This window comes from Pterocles gutturalis, unplaced genomic scaffold, assembly GCF_000699245.1.
Source record: "Pterocles gutturalis isolate BGI_N339 unplaced genomic scaffold, ASM69924v1 scaffold27716, whole genome shotgun sequence".
Classification (NCBI taxonomy): Eukaryota; Metazoa; Chordata; class Aves; order Pterocliformes; family Pteroclidae; genus Pterocles; species Pterocles gutturalis.
In genome coordinates, this window is record NW_010106320.1 from 87,965 (window position 1) to 105,013 (window position 17,049).

Below are 17,049 nucleotides of genomic sequence, written 5' to 3' on the forward strand. Positions count from 1 at the left end.
CTTTAGAGTCTTCAGGCACCTACCACTGAAATGTAAGATTCAAATAGTGACACAGGGGTTTTACCTCAAGGATGGGAATTGGAGAAGAGTTTGGTTCTCCTTTTGCCCATGCAGGCATGCCATTCCTATCTTCACTGATAGACTACACACAAATCATACAAAGGTATCTAGCTGGTGGCTGGAGAGGGCTGGGGGAGGATATCCTCCAATATCCTATCCTTAAAGCACATGCTCTTGGGAGATGCTGTACTTCTTCCCTTTCCACCACCTTCTTGGGTCACTTAGTCTCTTTCAGTATGTATGATCTGATATAATACAGAACTAAAATTAGTCTACTTACCACAAATAGCATCACTCTCATCTAAACCATCTCCACAGTCATCCTCACCATCACAAGTCCATTGCTTAGAGATGCATTTGTTTGCAGAGCAAGCGAATTGATTCCAGGAACAAGATGAATCTAAGAATGACACCAGTCACTGCATTTGTTAGGTTCACAACAGCACTGTGTTCCCTCTATTTTCTAGCATGGTTTAGGAATCTCCACACCTCCTCCCAGTCTAGTGTATTAAAAAAGTCAAATAGAGTGTAATCCTAATCTTGGTAGTCAGCATGTTACCAGTTTGTCCAAGAGTCTGTATTCACGAATACATTTATTTATTTAAAAAAACAAATAGTAAAACCCTCAAAGCACTCACATTCTAATATTTTTAAGCATTTGCTAGTGGGATGAGGACAAGCACTTTAAAAACATACATCTGGTTTATGTATTTCACATGGTTGTTATAACCATAGCGAACTGCTTATTAGGGCAGAGAAGGCACAGTCCAAATTTTCCAACACTGCATTCTTCTTGGCATTGCAGTACTTAATTGCATCTTTAAAAGATTTCCTGTTCTTTTTCCTCATAAGAAAAAAATCCTGTGTGTTGGCATTCTGCTGTCCCATTTATACTTTTGTATATATTGAAAACAATGGCACGCTTCTGCATTTCAAAACCAGTCTGCACAACTGTTCTAAATAAGCGCACTATTATGACCTTTTCTAAAAACTTCAAATCATCCACTTTTCCCAGACTTCTTTAATAATAAAATGTATTTTTTTTTTAACTGATGACGAGAAATTTTAGCATTAACAATTAAAAGAATCTTAGGTATATGCAATCTGAATTTAAAAGTAGAGTATTGTAACAACTACTTCAAAATGGGTAAGAGCGATAAGTATGGAAAAAAGAATTGACTAAACTCTGTTTCCTCTCTCCCAGGAAAATCAGCTAATACGTATTAAAATATTGCATCCAATTATGTATGTGTGATGAAACCTGGAAACATAAAATACTAAGTTAATACTTGATTAATATGGTCAACACAAAACCGTCCGATTTTCATAGCGCACAGCAGTTCCTAATTTTGAAGTTATAAGATGCACATATACAATGTAAACTGCAAACCAAACATGGAAGCATGTTAATGGAATATGGGTCATGAAGAAATTAACATATAACTTTTAGTCATGTTAAATAGTTAAGCAAAAAAAAAAAAAGAATAAAAAGGAATATACAAATTTCAGGTTTTATTTAAATAGGGAATAGGAAAACTTGACACTGCTTTTGCTCTTCTGCTACAATTTAATTATAGAAATAATCTAGATAGAAAAATCCATAAAAATTTAAGTTAAAAGTCCAGCTCTCACAACGAGCAAAACTAACCTGCATTGCTCATCAATTAGATAGAGTTTAAGAATTTTAGAAGATCCGAGATGGAATGGACCCTTAACCTGGTTCACAGTTTTTGCTGTATTTTATTCACACACTTTTGCTGTTACTTTAAATACTCATATCTGTATGGCCTCTAATGCAAAGAAATGTCTGGTTTTATGTCATAAAGGTCTATTTTGGTTACTTCGTGCTGGGGTCACAAGACACTGATACAACCTGATTATATCTGTAAAACTGTCCTAATGAGGAATTATGAAGAATTAGTGAAAGTGTTAAATACGAAAGCAATAGAAAAGTCTGTATACAAACATATCTTCAGCAGAAAAAAAAAATTATAGGGTTTTCATTCCGGCATGAGACAGGGTTTAAAATATTGGCAGCATGAAGTATTAGAGAGCTGAACCTGAAAATGCAGTATTAAAGACCTTTTTATATAGCTGTAGATTCAATCTGAGATATAAATGCACACTTCCTTCCATTTCCAAAGTACATTAATAATTACAGAAATACAAATGAGACAAAATATGCTCACCACAGTGCAATTCATCTACTCCATCCTCACAGTCTTTCTGCCCATCACAAAGCCAGGTGGTCAGAATACATCTTCCACTAGGACAACCAAAATAATTTTCTTCACATGTGGGTTTGTTTTGAACTGTGATAAAATAAAGAATGTAATGTAAAATGGTCTCTACTAGCATGATTAGGAGCCTAATACATTTCTGATATACTTCTGAATACTAGTGGACAAAGTGTTTATGTCTAAAAATGCAAAAAAAATAGTATTTATATTATTTGTGTTCATACAAATTAGAAAATAGTGATAGCTAGGCAATTTAGGGAGCTGAAGTACTTCATGTATTTAAAGAAGAATCAGAGCACAACTTCAAACTCAATTAAAAGGACCTACAGAGTAAAGTAGTTCAGTTTATAGGTTTTGAGCTCAGGTAGATCAACTTTGCCAGTTGTTTTACACCAGCTGAAGAAATTGCCTTTTTGATCTATCTGCCACCATCTACGAGATAACCTAATTGTGGCAGTATTTTTGTCACATTCACTGGGATAAGCTACAAATCTAATGTATGCACTAACTGGTGCTATACCACTGATGCTGGAGCCAGAGATTTGGACTTTGCCACAAATGAAAAAGTTCCTCTTCCTTGCCGTTTTTCTTTATAGAGCGTGAAAGTCATTTAAGATTTTAACTTTTATGAATGCTTAGAAGACACACGTGAGGAAAGATGACATACCATATATTTATTTCATGACATGAGCACAAGTATTACTCTACTGAGTGGCACATGTTATTTTCAAAGGTCTTCGTCTGGGAAAACCCAGGCAATACACAGTAGCTCCAAGGACTGGAGATCACTGAAGTTCTCTACCGAGGTTTCTATTATTCCTTAAATGTACTGGGCCTATTAACACTGCTTTTGTTTGCCCCTGCCACCAGTCTCTCTTAAAAAGAAAGTTAAAGTTACCATATTTATGACTTCTACAACTGTATGAACAGAAAAAAAGAATACAGAAAGAAGCGGGAAGTCTATAATGAATGGGTAGATATTAGAGACTGTCTAAGCATAGCCATCCTTAAATGAATATTTTGCCTTAATTTTCTGTAAGAACAATGACAATGAACAAAAATTGTCAATGGGAATTAGCATATTCATAACAGAAACAACACTCAAAAACTTAATGTGCCAAAGTTGGTCAGTTTTGAATGAAATGGCAAAGGAAATCACATGTAGGTTGAATTGGAATGGCATTGCTTCCAAGTAAAGGGAGGAATGATCCAGGCAATTAGTCACACATTAAAATGATGGAACTTTTTGGCACACATTTGAAAGACAAAACAAAGTAATACAAATAAATGGACTATGGAATAAAATGCAACATTAGTTTACTTATGCAACATTAGTTTACTGAAGCTATAAGCATACTGCCCTCAAAATCTTCTTTGGTGTTAAAAAAAACCCATATAAACAAAGGAAATAAAGAAAATTAAGCTATTTTGAGCTCAGTAAGGCATTATATACAGTAAATTCTAAAGAATTATTTGCTAAAATGAAGAATATGGAGATATGAAAACTATAATTTAATATGCATCTGGCTTATAGGGAGGATGAAAGGTCTTAATGTCAGGTTGATTGATGCTAGTGCTGACATTCTAGTTTCATTCTGGATCCTGGTAACATTGTCACCAATGAAGCTGGCACAAAACATAGGAGACTTCTGTTAGAAGCTTTTGATGACACAATGGGCTTATCACACAGAAAAACAGAATATTAAATGGGAATAATCAGATTATGTTAGTTACTGAGCTGGCAAAAATTGAATGGCATTTAACAACATAATTTTTTTTATTTTTTACTAATTAATAACACTTATTAATTACTTAATATTTATTTTTACTAAATAATAATTCTTAAAAGAAAGAGAGGTATTGGTCACAGGAAGACAGTTACAATCTAGAGTGAGTCAATTGTAAAAACAAATGTAAACAAAAATTTAAAATGTATTTTCACTGATACAAGGCAAAAGTTAAGACTTCATCTGATATACTGGATATCGGCCTGGTATATTCAAGAGAGACGCAGGCTGAGATGACGAAGATGACACAGGTAGATATCCCTGTCTTGAAAGCAGGAATTCTGAAGTGCTTTGGCTTATTTGCCATTGCAAGTAAAGAGTAAGGAGATGATTACTGAAGGACTACAAGGTCCTTCTCAGCATAAGAACAGCTATAAACTGGAATACATGTAGACTAGAAATTAAAAGAGTGAATGAGGTTCTGGAAGATGATAGTAATAGGAATACCATGAGCAAAAAAATACTACTAATTTTTAATTTTATAAATTTTTGCATAAGAGCTCAAGGTGCAGGAGAGGAGATACAGGCTTGACATCTGCAGAGTTTCTTTACTAGTGTGCTGTCTTCAGTTTGATCAGAATTTGACAGGATGGGCCTAACCCTACAAATATGTATCAATAAACCTGTGGTCATCAAGGTGTTTTCATCCTAAATACAGTTTATAACTTCTTTATTTATAGGTATGTTTATATATTGTACTTAATATTCTCCAACTTAAATGAGGCATCCTGAATAATACAGGAGCAAATGCATAAACACCATCCTCTACAAATAAGGATTTAATATTGTGAATAATTCATTGGTAAATATTAGATACGATAATAAATGTCTCAACAACTGGAGTTAACAATTGTATAATCCCCAAAAAATCCTCCAACCCCAAACAAATGAAAAAATAAATATTTATTAAGAATACTGCTAGATATTTATACTCATTCATCATTAGGAGTTTGATTTTGTACAACGCTTCAGAATTTAAGGTAACCCAAAAAAACCTATGGAATAATAGAAAGCAGATGTTGAAACTGTGATTAGGAGATAATGAGCATTTCTCAAGACTGTAAAAGAAACTTGCACAGAAGCACTACACTCCTGCATGAGGGATCTTTCCCTCCAGTGCCACTAGATAGGTTCAGAGGGCAAAGCTATTTAAACATTAAAAACTTTATGTTATCTTCTAAATTTCATTACCACTTAATTTAGTCATTCTAATAAAAAATACATCACAAAGTCTCAAGAAAGTAGAGGCTTTCCTTACGATTTATTTATGCATACATCTTGAAAACGTATGTTCGCATTGTGTTAGAATTCTGCCTTCTCATGAAAAACTCTCAGATGAGAAGCCGAAAAAATAAGAATTTAAAATGTCAAGTAAGTTTGTTTCTTAATTCTTCCACGTGTTCTTGTTCTTGGTTCTTTGCCCATCTCTATTTTAATAACTTTTTCATATGATTCATTTTCCAAGACACTAAGCTTATGACCTTTTTTCCCCCCCCTACATGTTTAAGAGTGTAATGTCTTTCCCCTAGGAAGGAAGAAAAAAGACAGGGAAACCTAGAAAAGCACACAATCTCCAGCTGTAAATACCTCTTCCTTTTTCGGAAAGCCTACAATCTCAGCCCTGGGACTGGGACTCAAGCATATCAAGATGTCTTTGTACTGGCTGAAGAGCAGAACAATCACAGAAGCAATAATCTTGGATTCTACCCTGGCAGCCTGCCCCAAGGAACTCAACAAAATACCAGAGAAAGCTAAAAAAAGTGAAAAATAAAAGAAATACCATCTACTAAAGTAGTAGCTAGGAAAAGTTCGAGTGAAGCTTGATGAGATTAATATTTTAATGGCTGATGTTTTACTTAAATAAAAATTATTAATGATAGACATAACCTTGAGGAAATAGAAAGCCAGACATTACAGTTTACTTCAGAGAAATGCATTAGTAATTTGTAATAATTTGCATAATCTTATTATCAAAATAGATTGGTAAAAAACCTGCATTTGGTGTTATATTTATCCCCATAAACAACATAATTCAATAAAACAGTGTTGACTAAATAAATATTTTGCAACATGGTTAGTAAAAAAAACCCAAAAGTACCAGAATTTTTTTTTCCTTTTCAAAGTTACCTGGGCATTTTAGTTCATCTGTATAATCTCCGCAGTCATTAGATCCATCACATATCCATTCTGGCAGTACACAAAGTGAAGTCGAATTACAGCTAATAAATCCTGAAGATTTTATTCCAAGTTTATAGAAGTAAGCGCAGTTTGTATTAACTGGAAAGAGACAGTAAGTTACTACAGCACACCTAACACAGATTGAGAGCCTGACAGTTTTCTTTTCAAGTTTTGCTTGAGTTTGTGCAGACCATTCAGCTGCTGGTACCCAACTAATGATGATTATGACTTAACTGCTATATAACAAGGAATAATCAAGGAACAGATGCTACGATGAAGCACAAACGTGAACTTACTACAGTTCTTTTCATCTGAAGCATCTGCACAATCGATGATCTGGTTGCACTGTGCTGATTTTCCAATGCAAGTCCCATCTGCACAACGGAATTCTGTTGAAGCACACGTTGAATCTATAACATATGGTTGTAAAAGATGTAAATTTGTGTCCTAAACAGACTCTTTAGATGCATATTATATGTACTGTGTTTAAACCTTCTACCTTTTAGGATGAGGCATTCAGAACACACTGTACCTTGCATAGCCACAAAATCAGTACAAATATAAGGTCTAATGAACTTGAAAGCATAAGTTGCTCATTTTTAAACATATTTTTTGAGCCTAAAAGTCTCTCTCTAGATAATTCAACTCAATTTGAGACAATCAACATGTGAGGAAAGAAGAAACACATTCAGAACCATCTATGAATCTCTGAAATTTCTTCCAAGGAAGACCAGGTTGGGGTTTTTGCCTGTAAGCTTTTCTCTCTACTCATATTCACCTAAATAATTAAAAACCATGCAGTGCTTTCCAAACGCTAGTTATTGCAGATACGTAGTTTTTAGATATATATTGTGAAATAATTTCCCCTCCAATCTTTCTGAATTGTAACTAAGGATTTGTGTTGTCTGCTAGCTAGTCTTTATTCATTGTCTGATACATAAATATTCATGTTTTAAGACATAAAAAGACAAAACAGTTCTGATATAAAAAGGAGAACAATTCTGGCTAGTTTTGCAAAGGATGGAGACATCGCCTTGCACCCAAGAAGCACAGAAATAGAACACTAGCTGCTTCAAAGAAGAAACAGTGCAGCAGATGCAGAGAAGAAATCATTCATATTTCAACCCTTCTGTCTGTAGTAGAGATCCTCTCTCATCTATTGCTTCACCAAAGAAGCAGAACTTTATATTCTGAGTTTTCCATAACCAAACCCACTCTCCTTCTAGAGGACTGCAGGTGTAAACCAAGATCGATTTTCATATCAATATCAACATATGCTTTCCTAAAGAGTGTGCACCTGCTTGTTTCTGAATTCTAACAAAACAAATCCCAACACCAGTAATTCCAAACAAGTTATATGCACTTTCTAGCTACTTCTATTTACATACTAAGTATTAACAGACTAATATTTTGACATCACCTTGGAAGTAACTGCCATTTACCTTTACAGTCAAGTTCATCAGAGTTGTCACCACAGTCATTTATGCCGTCACATACTTTGTCACTTGAAACACAGCGACGGTTAGAACATGGTTTGAAACCCTTCCGACAGCCTCTATTTTCTGGAAAGTTAAGTGCAAGCACAGAATTTCATTTAGACTCTTGATACATAATAAAAATAGCCTTACATTAAAAACAAGTATACCAGAAAAACATTTAAATGAAAACGCATTTGAAGTTACAAGAAAAACTTCAGAAATTGTTCATTTATTGTCCAGCAGAGGAACTTAAGATTGATAAAGAGATAAAGAATAATAAAAGAAAGCATGATGAGAAAGAATGAAAGAATGACAAAAAATGGAAAAGGAAAGCTTAATTCACAATTTTCATTACCTCATAGTGTAAAAATTACACGTGCTTTAAATGCATTTGTTTTAATGCACTTTTGTCAGGCATATGACAACGTTTGCATACAGCATCAGTAACTCTGTCATACAGAATGAAACACACCAAATTTGCCCTAAACCAAATTAGGAATAACTAGAGAGTAAAATAATAAAATTTTTTATCAGAAAAGTTGCTGGATTTCTCAATACCAAAACCTGCATGTGTTCTGCTATAGTAGGTACACTATTGAAGAATGTATGAACTTTACGTACATTGATATGCTTGAAAATTCAGGAATTACTTACTAAAGCTCGAACCATTGTAGAAGTCATACCACAATAATAAAAAAAATAATGTTCATTAGATTACTCAATAAGCCCAGCATCCTGTACGTTATGAACTTTGAAAAACAACATATTGTATATGACCTAGTGCATGACAGCATCACCATTCTTCCTGCTTTTTTCAACGTATAGCAAAAAGTTCAGTATGGTTGATTTAAATCAGGCAAAACATACACTGTCACACTACAAATTGATGGAAAATGCTTCATAAAACTATGTGGAAAATCCATGGAAAGACAAATAGTTGGATCTTGCATTTATATTTTTTCCATATTGTAGAATAAACTACAAAATAGTTTTATCAGCTCAGTAAACCTCAAACCTATACTGATATATAAGACAACTTCTCTGGACTGACAAGCAAGAGTATTTTGAGATTCCTCACCAGCTACAACTTTCTTTTATTTATTCCCAGATGACTTTCTCTCTATTCCTCTAACCTACTCTCCTAACAAAGTAAAAGAAACTACATGAAATCTTAATCTTTCTTCCATGAACCAGCAATGAAATAAGTGACTAAAATTAGAGTCAAAGAGGTTTAATCCATATAAAAATATAGCTGACTGGTTTTTATTGGTTGTGGAGTCATTTTTGGTTTGGTGGTTTGCGGTTTTTTTTTGGTTTTGGTTTGTGTTTTTTTTTTTTTTTTTTTTTAATTACTTCATATGTCTAAGCAAGATGCATACACAAATACAAAAATATCACCACATACTTAGTAAGGAAACCAAAGAAGAAATTCACAGACCTAAGTAATTTACTTTTCAGTGATTTGAAGCTGTCACTTGTAATTCAAGGACCACCCCCCCGTAACTAGAAGTGGTTTGTATATTCCAGATTCTTCCATGTCTGATGTGTTTTCTTTTTTTTCACATTGAAACAAAACAACCTCCTTAGTTATCTACCTGTAAGTGATCTGATGGATTGTTGCTATTAGTTATAAATGACACAATCAAAGCAATTATCTCATAAGAAGTCTGAAAGCTAACAAGGCACAAATTGAAAACGAAAGAAGAAAAAAAAATGTACAAGGTGTTATATTCAGATGGTTGGTGTTAATTTCTATAAGGAAAAAAAAAAAAGAAAGCTATTCAATTTCTTTTTTCCAGTATCAACCTTGGCTATTACTGCAGTATCAGCCTTGGAGTTTCACTTGATGATCCCTATGGGTCCCTTCCAACTTGAGATATTCTATGATTCTATTAAAATGGCAGAGGGGAGTTTCAAGAATTAAAGTAGACACTTTCATAAAACTATAGAGGTGGCAGGTATAAACACAATGGTTGAGCCTGAAGTGACATGAAGTTGTTCATATGGGAAACAGAAGAGATACCAAGGCTGTGATATGGATACACAGGAAAAGATAAAGGCCACGAGTTACAGGCACACAGGTAACAAGGAGATTTCACCTAACGTGCAGGATACATAAATTCACTAAGGTGACCCAGTGATTTAGGAAAATTATTTCCACAGTAGTGTTTCAGGCACTGTGACAGACAAACTCAGTTGGAGTTTGTCCAAAAAAACTGGAAGTGATTCAGTTAGTGACTATTAGAGAAAAACACAGATAAGGACAGAATCCCTTGGGAAAATAATGAGAGAGTAGACACCTTTGAATCTAACTTGTTGCAAGATGCAGACTGTGAAGACTGTGAAGAATAATGATATCATAAACTTAAACAGAAAATTGGCTGGAAAGATATCTATTACACAGTCATTTCTGTATTTTACAACACTTCTATTTTCATGTTTTCTATTCACAATCAGAGAAAATCTTATTAAATATGGAAGCCTAAACCAAAATTATTAAATGAGGGCTGAAAATACTCAGTTTTTCATCTTTGAGAAAGCAGTTAGCTGTGTTTTTCCTTATTTTGAGAGACATAAATATGAGAACATTTGAGATGCTTTTTATTAAATACAAGTCAGCTAATACATGAAGTTTGCAAGGAAAATATGTTCACGTATAAGTAATTCTATCCACATAATGTCAGGGTTTTCTTAATGTGCGAGCTTGCATTTTCTTCTTGTGCATCTTGGTGAGCAGTTAGTATGACTAAGTAGAAAAGTCCCAGAGGAACCAATCTAAGCACGTATAACCAAAATAAGAACGTGAAGGTGAAATGTCTGGAAATACTTACCACAGTAGAAAAGTTTCTCATCAGACTTGTCCTTACAATGAACAATGCCATCACAAGTCAGCTGATAATCAATGCATTCACCATTTCCACATTCAAACTCAGAATAAGCGTTGCAAGTAGAATTTTTAGCTAAAAAGAAAACATTATCATGTAATTTTTGATAGTGTTTACACTTAGTGAAAATTTAGAAAAACGTTGGCTGCACTTAAAATATCTCCTACAAAGTTTTGGAAACCGAAGTAGAAAAAAAACCAACACCATGGCATCAGAACTTAAGAGCTTCTATAGAGTGTTGGCCTGCAGGACTGCTATACTTCTCCATAAATTTATTGGTATTATGCAGAATTGAAAACAGACGTTTAAATAGCAAGCAATTTTCAGAAATTATATGTTGGGGTGAATTCCAAACCAAGGTAAGAGACAGTCTTTTAAAAAAACAAAACAAAACAAAACAAAACAGCAAAATACCCATGAAAGAGCATGCAGTGAAGCAACTTAAAGGCAGTGATTCTGATGAGCTGATGACTTTGATATTACTGTGCCTTCAGAAACAAAGCATTTTAATGCCTTTCAAAAATGTTTATTTGTAGTCTGGGTAGTCTTATTACCCACACAATCACTCAATCCCTCTTTGAATTTTATTTAAGCTTTTTCTCAAGAATCTTGACGGGCAGTAAGTTTTATATATATATATACACACACCATACATTAAACTTTGAAAGGATAGTTATTTTTTTGCTAAATATCTTTCAACAGTGTTACACAGAAAGAAACTTTTGATCTCACAGCTAAACTATAGTCTGCCTTGTTTCTATCTTTCCTGTGCTAGTCAACCCCAATGTTTACAGTCTTTTTTTTTCTTAACTAACAGCTCAAATCAATATTTCCTGAAAACATTCTACAAAATAATTCAGAAGATGGAATCATCATGATCTAGATGAGGATTTAAGCACTGTTTTATATAATAGCAATATTCTGAACCACTTCTGAATTATGAAAAAATAGTTATACTTTCTTTATCATGTGTTGAGACATACTGGTTCAGAAGAAGCATGGGAAGATGTGAGAAGAGCATTTAGAATAGCGTAATACTGAATATTCTCCAGCAAAACCAGCCTCCAAGGAGTCTGCCAACTTGAAATGATACATTCCCCTATTACTAAAACACTAATTCTATATGGTTAAACAGAAAAGCTGGTTAATAAGTTAAAATTATATGTCAAAGGACATGAAATGAAAATAGTTGTATGCAACAGAAACAAGTTGCGAATATAAAATCATCAGTAGAACACAACTACCCAAACCGCATTTTAAGGAAAGTCTGTATTAATGTTTTTTAATCCCCCGAAAGCCTTATAGGACAGAAAACAGTTGAAAACCTGCTATTTGCTGAATTGCCAGATCCATTTTTACAGTATATAGAAGCAATAAAATTAATGGCTTGGGCCAACTGTCTTTGCTTATGATAGCCAACTGCAGCACAGCATAGAAAAGCATTGTGTCAGCCAGTATTACTTACTCACACATCTGTTATCATCTATCAGTATTCTGTCCCCTCGACATGAACAGTTCACTCGTCCATCAGGAGTCAGAAGGCATAAATCATGACAACCTCCATTCATTTGTGCACAAGGAGATAACTCACCTGAAAAACAAATGATAAAAGATGAACTCTTTTATTAAATTTGCTTCAATGGCCAATGTGTTTGAGAGAGTCAAGACCACCATATCTCAGATTCATGGGCAATTGATTCAAATTTTATCAGTCTGATGAAAATGTCAGCATGCCTCAGATGTCAGTATACTGAAGATAAACAAATGGAGTTACCTTGAATATAATAAAAAATACACAACATTCCAAACTGTTGATATGTGACAGGAAATGATTTAACTGCTATCAAATGAGCACAATATCCATAGCAGAAGATGGTCATTCACTATTATTTATTTACTTGGGGAAGAGGTTATATCCCATCTTTTACTAACAGTTCCTATCACAAAAAAAAATTATGATACACCATGAAAGGTTTTAACCTAGTTAAAACTAAGTAAAATTCTTGAAATGAATGATACTGGAATTAACAAAATAGTGCCTCTTGCTTTGTAACTTACAACTGTTAGTATCATTGGCAACAGCAATAATGCCCATGGGCTGATGCGGGATATCCGAACGAAGAACTTTTGTATCTCCTCCCGTGTATTTACTGGAACGCAGAATGGCTCTCCTAACTCCATCTGACCAGAAGATATAATCATCATATACAGCCAGGCTGAGAAAGGTACCTGGTCCAGATTTGACAATTACCTAGAACACACAAATACAGAAGAGAAGAATGAGAAGGACTGTTGTCTCTGAATATAAAGTTTTAAAAGTGCAAACTGTGACATCACTTTATAGTTTTAGACAAAACACTCAATTCTTCTATACTTACAGCACCTGGAAAAACGAGATAACAGCACTTAAACTATGTTAAAAGGATGCTACAAGCGTTAACTTATTTCTTGATATGTCCAAACTTCAGAAATCCAGGAATCTATTCCTTAAGTAAAAAAAAAATAAAAATCACCATTTATCTAAATGTGCTTGTAAAAATACCTGCTCAGCACACTACCTGCTTAATAGCCCAAACAGAACAAAGAAAAAGAAGTACTGCCGCATGGCTGAAAGTCTAAAAATTCTGAGTCAAAGCCAGAAGCATGTTTCAGAACTGATGAGCGTTCACCACTATGATCACAGTAGAAACTTGAACCCAAGACAATAAATGTTTTATGTTTTCCAATTAAAAAAAAAAATCCCCTCAGTCACCATGCTAATTATTGTTTAAAACCTAGAAAGAAAATGTGTACTGCAGTTCACTATATAGTAGGGTTTGAATGGAAAGTTCAGAAATACAATTAATTTCAGTCTAAATCACATCTCCTGTAAATTATTTTCATATATGTTCTTTCTATGTATCAGAATTAAAAAATTAACATGTACAGTTTCTCTTCTGAAGAATATAAAACATTTTTAATCAGCTCTTTAGTTGAAAAATTAATTTTGTCTGAATAGAAGAATCATTGGAAGGCAGTCATTATTTCTCCGTTAGAATTTTTGAGAGATAATGGAAATAAATAGTATTCTGAACATATTTATTGCACTGTATTCTTCCATGTTTCTCTGCGAAAATTAGTAACTTATGTATATGTATAAAGTGGGAACAGATCTTCTGATCCCGGCTGACAAAAAACTCCTGTATCTATGTATCTACTGCTACTTATCATAGCGAAATTGGGATAAAACTAGAAAAAGAATATCTTTCTTTTAACAACCCAACAGAAACTACTCTTTTTTATAATCATCAATGCTAAACCTGTATCTCTACTTAGGTCACCATGGTTTGCCATCTGCTTTTTGTCCTTTATTCTCTTTCCTAAATGACCTTTTGATAACAATGTGAGTTCACGGAAATCAACTTGAAATATGGAAGATAATTATCTGTGTACACACAGCACATCTCCTGAATTTGAGCTACCCATGCTGACCGCACACATGCACATAGGCTGCACTGTGGATGCAGAGCCAACTGGTATACTCTTTATCCTACTTGCAAGGGGATGCTTTATACCTTTTTTTTTTTTAAATGATGGAATGAGAGTGAAGTAGTAATGGTCAATCCCATACTTAAAAAAAAAAACAAAACAAAACAAAACAAAAAAAAAAAACCAAAACAAAAAACAAAAGTCTTTCTCATCATATAGAGAATTCACCTAATATATAGGACATCCAAATTTAATTTTGTGGAATAAATAAAAAAAGAAAATTCTACTACAGCTATGCCTTGGAGATTAAGAAGGTGCCCTAACTCTGCCACATTCAATACCAAGTAATGCTTCAGTGGCAGTTTGTTCACAGCTCTGCCAGTTCCCTGACCAGGGCCAGGCTGCGGGCAGCCTCCAAAACAGTGGCTGGCAAAATGCCTTTGGGAACATCCTTGGCCTGACTCAGTGCCAAACTACTCCTAAAAACTGTCTGCAAAGAGCATTAGCTAGCACAGGCAGAGTCAAGATGTGAAAATTTCAACAATTTGCTAACATAAACAATTGTATTCCAGTGCACAGGAGCATTCCTGTTTGTGTTGAAATTCATTTATATAGATACAGTGTCAAAATGACTTATTAATCTGATAATTTTAACCAAGTCTGCACCGCTATGCACATCATATATATTTCAGCATATCTGTAAGAAGGTTTGGCCAACAAATCCTTTCTTTCCAGCAAAGACTTTTTTTCAAAATTAAAAGTATTAAAAAATGATGAGAATGTACTAATGGTGAAAAGACCTCTTCTGTAACTGTGTGCACATTTACTGTAAGACACTTTTCATAATACACTCTTAAAAGCCTAAGCTATTCATATTCAGACACATTTAAAAAAAAAATCAATAATGTATGGTTCTGCAAGATCTGTATGAAATCTGGCCATGTGGATTTTACAACCCCATAATATCTCCATGACAATGTGAAACTGTCCCAGTTTGAAGGATTTTATTGTCACAACCAATGCCAAGGAAAGCACCACTCTGTCCAGCATTCTGCAGTATTTTTTCTCAAGTTGTAACAAAGGAATGTAAAGTCATTACAGAACTGACCATTGCTGTTCAACCCTGGGAGATCTGAGATCCAAACAAAAGGCCAAACCTAACATCCAGGAACATTTGTTCAGTAATGCTCATAGCATTATTGATAACACTTATTTTTCAAAATGCTTAATAAATGAGCGGTGCCATCTAATAAAGCTTTTAAAAGTTTAAGGGCTCTTTATTCTTCTAAAGAGACCCAAATCATCTTAGAGGTCTATGACAGAATGACAAAGCCAGTATAGAAAACTACACTTAAAAATATTAAAATTAATGGCAGTTTAAAGCCAATTGCATAATAAAATCATTACACAAGTATAAAGCAATATCAGTAATCTAAAAATAAATAACATTTTAGATGTATCAGAAAACTCGGTCTGACGGAACTGACTTTTACAGAACACATTAATCTAAAATTAGCTACTGTATTTTATTCCTTCAAATGGAAGACAAAATAGCATGCCATATTTATTATTCAGTTAAAAAAGTATAAGCAAGGAATCTATGAAAAAAACCATATGTGACTGTGATATAAGGAAACCAGTTGCACAGCTGGGGGGGGGTGGGGAAGTCTAAGTCATAACTTTCATGTATTTGATTTAGCCACCTAAAAAAAGATACAGTTAGATCAGACTCCTTGTTTTGACGTGGTAGCTTTAATAAAAAGCAAAAAATGCTATTTCTTGCTGGATGAACAAATTATCAGCCTTGATCTGGAGTATCCAAATTCTGTCCTTCCAACACTATGGCATTATTAGGACAAAAAGCTCATGTGAATCAGAACAAAACAATTGCAGGAGGGTGTGGTGGGTAGGGGGGTAAAGACAGGAGAAAGAAATTTGGTACTGAAAAGAAGACTTATGAGTTTACCTATTCTGCATTCCTGTTGTCACAGAAGAAATTAAAAGAATTTCTAGTCTAGTTTTAAGTTGCGTTTTGTGAAAGAACAGTGCCAATAGCTGCTACATCCTACTAAAAATAAACATGATTTTTGTTGATTGGTCTGAATAAAGACCATATTTTCATCACTGTCATATCTTTAATGCAAGGATTTTCTTTTCATTTTCAGTTCAGCTGAATGATATATTAAACAAGTGTTTACAACAGGCCCGTACATTTCGAGTGCCATTCAAACGGGAAGTATACATCTCTGTAAATTAGGGCTATATTAACCAGGTTCTTTACAACGACATGCATATTAATCACACAATACTTATTTTCAACGTCATAAATGAGAATGACAAACTTAATCCAATGTTACATTTATTTCAACCTCCTAGAATTTTGCGGGATGCTGAGGTATCATAAATAATCTTATTCTCCGTAGTCACACACAAAACTATGTGCCTGGTCATGCTGATTTTAATTCTACTCTCTTATTCTCCTCTGATAAGGAAATTTAGTTTAAACAAAGTTTGTGGAACCTCTCTGGGATAACATTCCAGAAAAACATGTAATTCTCATTTAAGATACAAAAAAACAATTCAAAGCTTTTCTACCGTATATGAAGGATTTTTTTTACATTATTAGATATGAAAATGAGCTGAAGTACCAAACCTTATTTTGTAGAGCTGGAACCTGAAAATACAAGCCAGAACACGCCTTTAATTTATTTTATAATGCACTTTGGGAGGTACAAAAACCCCAAAATGAAGTCTTCATGAAATATGAGTAATGTAGAGCTACACATGCAACAAAATTGTGAGCACAGATCAACTGCCTTCAGCATATTCCAAGCAAAAGGTCTACTTAAGCTGAAACTAATAGAGCACTCAAGGACCAAAATTTATTATAATAAAAGAGCAATGGGGTGCAGTTGCATAGATCTGAAAATGGATAGTTAGAGCAACACTCAAG

The 17,049-nt window shown here is 34.0% G+C and overlaps 1 protein-coding gene across 1 annotated transcript in view; it reads right to left on the reverse strand.

Moving 5' to 3' along the window:
• Nucleotides 1–17,049, reverse strand: part of LRP1B (low density lipoprotein receptor-related protein 1B) — a gene marked incomplete at its 3' end in the record, with an annotated part of 133,373 nt that overhangs the window by 83,697 nt on the left and 32,627 nt on the right. Inside the window, exons 13-20 of the mRNA XM_010087752.1 lie at nt 12,687–12,879; nt 12,094–12,219; nt 10,575–10,703; nt 7,708–7,827; nt 6,562–6,675; nt 6,215–6,364; nt 2,250–2,372; nt 341–460 (exon numbers count right to left, since the gene is read on the reverse strand). Coding sequence (XP_010086054.1) covers nt 341–460; nt 2,250–2,372; nt 6,215–6,364; nt 6,562–6,675; nt 7,708–7,827; nt 10,575–10,703; nt 12,094–12,219; nt 12,687–12,879 — 1,075 coding nt within the window. The remainder of the gene's footprint in view (nt 1–340; nt 461–2,249; nt 2,373–6,214; nt 6,365–6,561; nt 6,676–7,707; nt 7,828–10,574; nt 10,704–12,093; nt 12,220–12,686; nt 12,880–17,049) is intronic.